The sequence below is a fragment of the Pecten maximus genome, chromosome 13 (assembly GCF_902652985.1).
Source record: "Pecten maximus chromosome 13, xPecMax1.1, whole genome shotgun sequence".
NCBI classification, from domain to species: domain Eukaryota; kingdom Metazoa; phylum Mollusca; class Bivalvia; order Pectinida; family Pectinidae; genus Pecten; species Pecten maximus.
Genome location: NC_047027.1, coordinates 32277056 through 32287752, shown reverse-complemented (window position 1 = coordinate 32287752; position 10697 = coordinate 32277056). Strand labels below are relative to the sequence as shown.

The 10697-nt window shown below is 38.8% G+C and overlaps 1 protein-coding gene across 5 annotated transcripts in view; it reads right to left on the bottom strand.

The window, feature by feature from the left end:
* Window positions 1-1236: 1236 nt before the first annotated feature.
* Window positions 1237-10697, bottom strand: part of LOC117341332 (pleckstrin homology-like domain family B member 1) — a 167594-nt gene continuing 158133 nt past the window's right edge. For all 5 annotated transcript variants that reach the window (XM_033903188.1, XM_033903189.1, XM_033903190.1 and 2 more), the window contains 3 exons: window positions 6202-6298; window positions 5141-5287; window positions 1237-4738 (listed from right to left, as the gene is read on the bottom strand). In XM_033903188.1, the coding sequence (XP_033759079.1) occupies window positions 4295-4738; window positions 5141-5287; window positions 6202-6298 (688 nt within the window). In that variant the 3' untranslated portion in view covers window positions 1237-4294. The remainder of the gene's footprint in view (window positions 4739-5140; window positions 5288-6201; window positions 6299-10697) is intronic.

Sequence of the window (10697 nt, the reverse complement as noted above, 5' to 3'; positions counted from 1 at the left end):
AAGATATTCTTTTCTCAGGTCCGACCAGTAACGTAGTAGCCTTCCACGCTGTACTTGGACAAACTCTTTCTGGTGCTGGTGAAGGGCATCACATCGCGTTCGATAACGTCATCACGCTGGTCGGTGGCCACTACAGCAAGAACACGGGCGTCTTCACGTGTCTTCGTGAGGGGGTTTATGCTTTCAAATGGAGCCATCGAGTCAACTCTGCAAACGCTTATATGTTCACAGAGCTTGTCAAAAATGGACACTTTGTCGACAGAGCTATTTCATATCATGCCGCTATCGGTTCATCGTCAGCGATTGTCAGGTGACCGTCGGTGATGAAGTTTGGGTCAAAGTTACTGGCCATACAAATGCTGCCGATGTCCAGTTACTTATTTCAAAATTATCTGGATTCTTAATAAACTAAGTTAAAAATTCCAATATGTATCGCTGATTCTTAAAATAACACAAGAGGCCCATGGACCTTTCCCTTACCGGTCACCTGATATCTGAAATATTTCAATTTGACGTTTTGATCCCACCCATCAGTCCCTTGAGTTCAGGGCCATTATGTGCATACCATCAGTGTCCTTCCATACAGATAATTCTTTCCAATCACAATTATCTCGTGCTCAAAATTGAGATATTACTATACAAACTTCGTCAAGTCTACCCCGCCGTCTTGGAGGAAACGAGAGACCACAGAGTCATAAAATTTACAATTTTGGTAAATCAGCTTGATGTTCTTCCATCCACGAGAAGTATGCGATTCTACTTTATCTGGATCTTGGGGAGAATGTGTTTCGTGTGACCACAGTGACCTTCAAAATAGGTCGTCTCAGATATCCTTACAATGAGGCCCAAACACGAAAGTCATATTTGTGATTATGATTGGAGACCGACCTACATACCTGGATACCGTGTAATCCTGTGGTTTTGATTAAACTCTTGTCCACGATGTTGATACTGTTTCATTCAACGTTAGCGAACTTGACCTTGACCTTGACCAAATGGCCCCGAAACTTCATCCCAGGTATTTTGTTACTTTATCATTGTGTGAAGTGTAATCGCGATGAGAAAAAAAAATATATATCTCCATGTTTGTTGACGTGAGTGTGGATAAGTTGTTTATACATTTATAGATGATACACTACATAGCTTAAATCAAGGTGTAACCTACAGGGGACGTCAGATATGTAACACTAATATCATCACGACATCCAGAAGTTGTTACAAAAAACAATATTACAATACCGTTTAAAATAATTTTATTTTTTGTTAGCAAATATGATGTCAATTATTTAAATGAGCACATTTCATATAATTACATGTCACAATAGGGAGAATTTTGTCTGAAAATATTAAAATCTGAAAAATAGAAAAAGAAATTCTAATCTAATCATCATACTTAAACATCAAACACAGGAGTCTCCCTTAGAATAAATACACGTGTTTATCTAGAGTTGTCTCCCTCACATCGGGGTCTGGGACTAGACTTGGTTTAACACTTATAAAACTGTATGGTAGAAACAACAAAAGGAAATCAGCTCTAGCTTAGCCACTAACATTTCAAACTCCCAGCACAAAATTTCAAATTTAAATTGTAACGTCAGAGAAATGAAAGCTGACTATGAACTACTTCAACATTATATATATTTGGTCGACCAGTCATTTCCAAAAGGCCGAACGGACGTGAAAAAAACTTTGGATTAGATATTGTGTTATTGATCTGTTGATCAGTGACTTGTGAGGAGATTTGTTTATACTTAATATATTCTTACTGAAAATATTGAGGGATCATTCTTTCATCAATCAGAAATTCCTCTCTCTACTTATAAGCAGATCCAGTGAAAAGTGATCTCCGTTATCTACTTAAAACAATCAACAATATATTACATATATAACAACAGACCAGATCCTGTTTATACTTATTTTAATCAAAAGAAAACTGAAATTTACACTTAAATAATGTCTGGAAAAATTGTGTTTAATGTTTGGGGAAATCACAAGTAGTGCCACAGGAAAAGTGATTCAATACATTATGTGATATACTTCAAAACAAAAAGTCCATTAAGAACACCTCTGTAAATCTCTTTATTTCTACCAGAAATTTGTTTAGTGAATTTGATGTTTAATTAATGAATGTACGATTTGGCGTAATGAGCATTGATCTTATTTGCCAAATTCATGTTTGTAGAAAATTGGGGAAAAAAGTTTCCTGATGAAGAAACGTCAGAGAAATGTGAGTGGTTTCTGGTGAAAATAAAGAGATTAAAATAAACAGCTGGTGTATAACAAACTCATACACACATTTAAGGCACTATCCATCCCAACACGTTAAATATATCACATACAGTGAACCTATAATTATAACAACAAGAAGCAGTATATGTATATCTATAGTGTTAAATAGTAACACATATTTTCCCTTAAATAAATATTTGGCAGTCATATTTATACAGAAAAAAAAAGCAAAACTATAGTTTGTACATATTCCATATAGGTATACCTTAAACTGATTTATCAGGAAATCGATGTTCATTAATGCCGACTTTTTTCTTGGGAGCAGCAACTCCTTCGACATTATTTCAATGTCATATATATCTACAATTTGTTCATGATTTGTGAGAAATCTATGCGAGTTCCGGGTCATGAACTTACAAAATTTTTGTGGAGACCCATAGAAATTCTGGAAATATTAAAATCTTACATGGAGGGATCCACACGTTAACCGTAGAAATATTAATGTAGATTTATCACTGGATGTGTACTTTACTAACAGCGCATTTGTCCCACAATTTTTACCAGTACCTGTTTCCCCCAGGAATATTAAAATTAGAACCTTCTAGTGAAAACAGATAGAAGATTCCAATGAGAGGACAGGTACTTCATAAACCAAAGGGCAGCGAAATCACCATTACCATTCCGTTCCCATAGCAACCCTGGTTACCATGGATGTGGGAATATAAAATGATCACTTTGCCTACTAAGTGAACTATGACCCCTACAATTCTATGTGTATGTTTATGTTCTGACAAACCCTGACAATAGTGTGTTATATTCTGTGGTACATTAATGTGATTTTGTACCATCAAGTGTGAAGTTTTATCACAATAGGGTAACCTCAATACATTATGTCATGTTCACAAATCCATAATGTTTTATCCTGATTTTTTGACAAATGAAAATCTAAACATGGTAACAAATTAAAACTTAAGAATATTCAACAATTATGTTAGGAAGCCTAACTTATCTCTTAAAAAGGATTGGTCATTTCTAAACAAATATATTTATATAAAGCGACGATTTAAAACAAAGGTAGAGATCATATGATCGTCTCAGCGTGGCCCAAGGTGGAATATCAAGTGTCTATGACTAATATATATTTTGTAATCGATGTTTTGTGAGACTGTAACAACCAATGTACACCCCATAGGATGTGTATAAAGACAAAGTCTGCTTCAAAGTCCCTATACATTTCTTGAACATTTTTCAAAAGTCAGCAACTGATTTAACTTATTTACTTGTCCACAAAATATTCTTTGTTCCAAAAATAATTGCTGAACACTTAAATGGACAACACTCCCCCCTGTTTATGGCGATGTAACTTGCTCCTGTGTATAGAGGTAAGTAATGCTGATATTGAAAACACATAACAGAGAGATTTTTAACTGATACAGATAATTTCATAACAACATTGAAAGCAAAAACATGTGTAATAATTTTCAACCATAAAAGCATAATAAATGATATCTGTTTCTTTTGGTCATCATATGAGAATAAAAACACAGTTCTGTTATATTTAATTCATTTCTTTTAAGAATCAAAGTAAGCCTTGTCAAGTTAATGAGTATATGGACCTTTGAAATATAACTAAATTAAACAAGGTAATATCGGATTATACTAGATATTGTGTTTAAAAATGAACAAAAACAGCACTTATCATCTGTGTGACCAAGTAAAATAACGAAAAACTCATCAAAATAACTCAATAACTCAATATTCTTCGTTTAAAACAATTGACATGTCACTCTGGACACACATAGTAAAGCATTCTTAGTTCAGCAGATGTAACAGGAGTTATTCCCCTTGATTTCTCTCTTTGGCTTGGATAATTATGGACAGAATTTAACAATATTGTAGATATAAATGTCTTTAGAATCAAAAAGGAGCATATTCATATTTGTGACTATAATGTTGTACATATCAGGTTCTAATTTACAGTAACAATAGACATCCGTCAAGGAAACACACGTACACAAACAACCTGCTCTCCTTTATAAGAGTTATCTCCCTTACACTAGCTTTCTCATGACATGAACTGTTGATAGCCTTCTGCCCCTGTAAATATAACATCTATCCAGATACGCATTGTTTCGGCTGACGGAGCCACCATATAATAAGTCCGGTCGTACGTTTTTACACAGAATGTCAGCTTTTGGTTCGGACTTTTTACTGTACGTAAATGATCCACATAAACCTCCTCTATGGCCTGGAAGTAAATTCCACCACGAGCCTTGGTTTCAGTCTTGTCTGTGTAATATATTAGTGATCTTTTCACACGGTCAAATACAAACCAGCGTTTGTGCCACGTTTTAAACTTGTTTCCCATTTTGTGTAAAAATCCACGACAACTTGTTGGAGTGACAGAGATCTGTGGACTGTTGTCCAGGTGGTGTCCTGCGGTCTCTATGTGCTGTTTGAGGTCAAAGTCTTTTTCTCTGACAGGAAGGTAACGAGTGAGGGGTCGAGCCTGAAAACAGACATGAAGTCTCGGTGTTTAATCATTTCATTACATCACCTCATAACCTAGAAAATGTCTGTAAGACATAAATGTCCCCGCTGCCGCTTGAAACCCCAAATCCAAGTTTGGTGAGGATCTCATCTGCAGTTCCTGAGATAAGCTAGTTACTTTCATTGGGCTAGGAGGGACTACTTTCATTGGGATAGGAGGGACGATGCGGATGGGACGGGGCGGGACAGGACAGGACGGAAAGGATGGGAAGGGGCGGGACAGGACAGACAGGGATAACACAGTATGCCCCCCCCCCCCCCCCCCCCCCCCAACTCATTTCATGGCAGGGGCATAATTACAAAACTGTTTGGGCTGTTACAATGACTATACAACTGTTTCCCTGTTACCATGACAACCTACCTGTTTAACCTGCCTCTCCCTCATTTTTACTTGCTGCTGAACCAGTTCTTCACGTAGACTTGTCTCCTCTTTGAGCTTTTTCTCAAGCTCCTCACGTTTGCCTCGTTCCTCCTGAAGGGCAACCATTTCATCTTCCTTCATCTTAACCTACAAAATATTTAATCAGGATCAGTCCATCAAAGGTAAGCTACAAGCTTTATAAGGGGTGATACAAAGTTTGGATATGAGAAAAATTCATCATGAATTCAATTTCAAGGAGAAGATGATAATTCATAGAATGTTACAGTTATGAGTGTCCAAGTTCAAAGTTTTATCATTGTTTCCTGAAGGCTTTACACATGGAACATGGGTGATCAAGTCGGAAGGATTCACACATGGAACATGGGTGATCAAGTCTGAAGGATTCACACATGGAACATGGGTGATCAAGTCAGAAGGATTCACACATAGAACATGGGTGATCAAGTCGGAAGGATTCACACATGGAACATGGGTGATCAAGTCAGAAGGCTTCACACATGGAACATGGGTGATCAAGTCGGAAGGATTCACACATGGAACATGGGTGATCAAGTCGGAAGGATTCACACATGGAACATGGGTGATCAAGTCGGAAGGATTCACACATGGAACATGGGTGATCAAGTCGGAAGGATTCACACATGGAACATGGGTGATCAAGTCGGAAGGATTCACACATGGAACATGGGTGATCAAGTCGGAAGGCTTCACACATGGATTATGGGTGATCAAGTCGGAAGGATTCACACATGGAACATGGGTGATCAAGTCGGAATGCTTTACACATGGAACATGGGTGATCAAGTCAGAATGCTTCACACATGGAACATGGGTGATCAAGTCGGAAGGCTTCACACATGGAACATGGGTGATCAAGTCAGAATGCTTTACTCATGGAACACGGGTGATCAAGTCGGAATGCTTCACACATGGAACACGGGTGATCAAGTCTGAAGGATTCACACATGGAACATGGGTGATCAAGTTGGAAGGCTTGACACATGGAACAGTCAGAACCTTGGGGTAGATATGACAGTTACCTTGTCCTCAATAAGTTTTATCTTGTCCTTCTGAGCCTGCGCCAGGAGTCGTTCCAACTCCACCAGCTTTTCCATCTGATCATCACCGCTACTGAGGCTGAAACAGAGAGGAAAACATCATTGAGAGGGTCAGATACACAGTGACCATTGGTCATCACCACTACAGAGGCTGAAACAGAGATGATAACATCATTGATAGGGTCAGATACACAGTGACCATTGGTCATCACCACTACAGAGGCTGAAACAGAGATGATAACATCATTGATAGGGTCAGATACAGTGACCATTGGTCATCACCACTACAGAGGCTGAAACAGAGAGGAAAACATCATTGATAGGGTCAGATACACAGTGACCATTGGTCAGCACCGCTACAGAGGCTGAAACAGAGAGGAAAACATCACTGATAGGGTCAGATACACAGTGACCATTGGTCAGCACCGCTACAGAGGCTGAAACAGAGAGGAAAACATCATTGATAGGGTCAGATACACAGTGACCATTGGTCAGCACCGCTACAGAGGCTGAAACAGAGAGGAAAACATCACTGATAGGGTCAGATACACAGTGACCATTGGTCAGCACCGCTACAGAGGCTGAAACAGAGAGGAAAACATCATTGATATGGTCAGATACAGTGACCATTGGTCATCACCGATATAGAGGCTGAAACAGAGAGTACAACATCATTGATAGGGTCAGATACTGAGTGACCATTGGCAATTGCTACAGAGGCTGAAACACCCCTGGGGGGTCAGCCCCACCATTGTACAATTTTTAATTCTCTCCCACTGGATGCCTCCTGACAAATTCCAATAAGTGGTTCAGAAGAAGAATTTGTTTCAGAAATTGCTGATGTACGGATGCCAGACGAGGGATGGATAACACCTCCTCTGGACCAGGTGAGACAATAATAAACACTACATTCTGCCATATTTGCTCTGAAATATATTTGCTGTAATAAAAGTTAGGCAGATCGGGTAAAAGTCAATACATATATACTTATCTAATCAATACAGGTTAGGTTTGATATTGTGTAATGACCTATCAAAGCTTTGGTTGCACTGCATGTGTGTAGCAAGTGTGTGTGTTTCGGGAGGGTGTGGTTATGTGTTTGGTTGAGCATCATGTGTGTAGTAAGTGTGTGTTTGTGATAAAGTGAAACTGCATGATGCCATCTTTAAGTGCTAACTCTGTGAAGTATATTGCTGAAGACATTCAGCAAGATTTTCGTCCCAGTCGCATTACACGGAAAATAGATGAACTGGTGGTCCAACTCCCAAAATGTTAGACTTTTGTATGTCTCTGACAGGGAACACAACTCTTAGCCACATGAGAGAGACTTGGAGCTCTAATAATGAAGTGAACATTATATATACATTGTACTTTGAACTACACAGACTCATTTGAATAAATTACATATTGATGCTTCTAATAATAGTTTTACACTATAATTCACATGACCTGATTACAATTTTCAATAATTTATTTAAAGCATTGATACCACATGACAGTTACACCAATATTAGGATGGAACTTGTTGATTAGGTCAAAGGTCAAGGTCGCTGATGTTCCTTCCTTGAAGAATCTAACTTTGTTATGTTTGTAAATGTGCAATTATGGATTAAAATAACCTTGTTTCAAATTTAATAAAGTTATAGACTTTGATTCAACATATCGCATGTGCACAATATTTACGTTTTTTGATGGTTATGACTGCCATTGAGCATCAAGATAAGAATAACCTCTACGAGTCATACAACATGACAGTATGAAGATTGTATATCTATATGACATGTCAATTCCGACTTTGTTCTTTTGTTCTTACCTGTAACCATTCATGGGACGACCACAGAACCAGCAGTGGTCGAGCTGGAAGCCGCGGGCGATTGACTGTGTGGCTGCTACATCTCTCACCCGCGGCGAAGAAAAACCATTCTTATTCCTCAGTTCGTTTAGTTTAGAGAAATCCATGGTCACAATATCAGATGATAAATCCAGTCTGTTTGGTCATAAATCCTAAGATTTGCCATGATGTTTGGCTTTAGTTATGACTGATCAGGTAAATGTTTAAATCCTCCTTAACACCGTAGTAACACACTAATGGTAGGACTGCCAGTGACGGCTGCTACACCTTCTGTAGGAACACCTGTGGGTTATAGTGACAACTACACTTTCTGTAGGAACACCTGTGTGTTATAGTGACAGTTACACCTTCTGTAGGAACACCTGTGTGTTACAGTGACAGTTACACCTTCTGTAGGAACACCTGTGGGTTATAGTGACAACTACACTTTCTGTAGGAACACCTGTGTGTTATAGTGACAGTTACACCTTCTGTAGGAACACCTGTGTGTTACAGTGACAGTTACACCTTCTGTAGGAACACCTGTGGGTTATAGTGACAGTTACACTTTCTGTAGGAACACCTGTGGGTTAAAGTGACAACTACACTTTCTGTAGGAACACCTGTGGGTTATAGTGACAGTTACACCTTCTGTAGGAACACCTGTGGGTTATAGTGACAGTTCCACCTTCTGTAGGAACACCTGTGTGTTATAGTGACAACTACACTTTCTGTAGGAACACCTGTGGGTTATAGTGACAGTTACACCTTCTGTAGGAACACCTGTGGGTTATAGTGACAACTACACCTTCTGTAGGAACACCTGTGGGTTATAGTGACAGTTACATCTTCTGTAGGAACACCTGTGGGTTATAGTGACAGTTACACCTTCTGTAGGAACACCTGTGGGTTATAGTGACAACTACACATTCTGTAGGAACACTTGTGGGTTATAGTGACAACTACACCTTCTGTAGGAACACCTGTGGGTTATAGTGACAGTTCCACCTTCTGTAGGAACACCTGTGGGTTATAGTGACAGTTACACCTTCTGTAGGAACACCTGTGGGTTATAGTGACAGTTACACCTTCTGTAGGAACACCTGTGGGTTACAGTGAGGTGACAGTTACACTTTCTGTAGGAACACCTGTGGGTTACAGTGACAACTACACCTTCTGTAGGAACACCTGTGGGTTATAGTGACAGTTACACTTTCTGTAGGAACACCTGTAGGTTATAGTGACAACTACACTTTCTGTAGGAACACCTGTGGGTTATAGAGACAGTTACACCTTCTGTAGGAACACCTGTGGGTTATAGTGACAGTTACACCTTCTGTAGGAACACCTGTGGGTTATAGTGACAGTTACACCTTCTGTAGGAACACCTGTGGGTTATAGTGACAGTTACACCTTCTGTAGAAACACCTTCTGTTATGGTAAATCTGTCTTCTGCCATTATATGACTATATATTACAACTGTCGTACGGTATGACGTCCTCCTTCTAATCAAGACTATATACCAATACCTACTGCTGTCACACAATGTCTAACTAAACTAATAAACTACGAGGTATGGTATTCTATATTCTATGAACGCTATAGTGTATCCCTCAACTAACATATACGATAAACTATACCAGATTTGCACTTGAATGACGATTTCCTTTGTTTACCATGCCATTGAGAATTTTGAAAAAGCCAGGACCTTCGAAATTGGAAGAGTCATCTGAATATCACATCAGCCATAAAATGACCTTTGAACTATCACACCAGCTATAAAATGACCTTTGAACCAATCAGTCATAAAATGACCTTTGAACCAATCAGTCATAAACTGACCTTTGAACCAATCAGTCATAAAATAACCTTTGAACCATTACACCAGTAATAAAATGGCCTCTGAACAATAACATCCATTGTAAAACGACCTTTGAACCAATCGATCATAAATTGACCTTTGAATTTAACCATCATATCAGTCAATCATATTTTTCACCAACACATCACACTGAATGAAGTTTTTTTCAGACTCTCCTCAGAGTCCTACAGATATTAAAACATCCACAAACTTTGATGTTCTCCTGAGAAGCCTTTTGTGTAGACTGATCACACAGACCTCGACTACATGAACTGGAGTTTCCCAGTTCACCACGTCCAAATCTCGCCTGACCAGCATAGACTTCCAAGTACAAAAATAAAAAATATTAAAAACCTTCAAATCACGCGACGTTCCACCTATAGACTGCCTGCTGTTCCAACTACGTCCAGGCAGCCTGTTCTTTTCATTTTGACCATTTAACATTTTATCCTCCCTGAGTCCGTATCATACCAGTCACATGGATTATACTAGATCATCAATTGAAACCTATTAAACACGACTCTGTGAGGATATCAAATTGTAACACTAACTCAATGACAAGTGTTTCAATTGCATGTTTCTTAATCGTACTTCATATTTTTCATTGATTAATGCCGACCAAGATTTCTGTCAAGGAACTGGGGCTTGCACAGAGAAGGAATTTATAACTGGATTTCCTGACCTCGGAAACTGCATTCCAAGTTACATTTTGATTGGGTAGAACAATTTGTGTTGAAGTACTGGGAAGGTATGGCTCTCATACGTCAATGAATGTCACAGTATGCA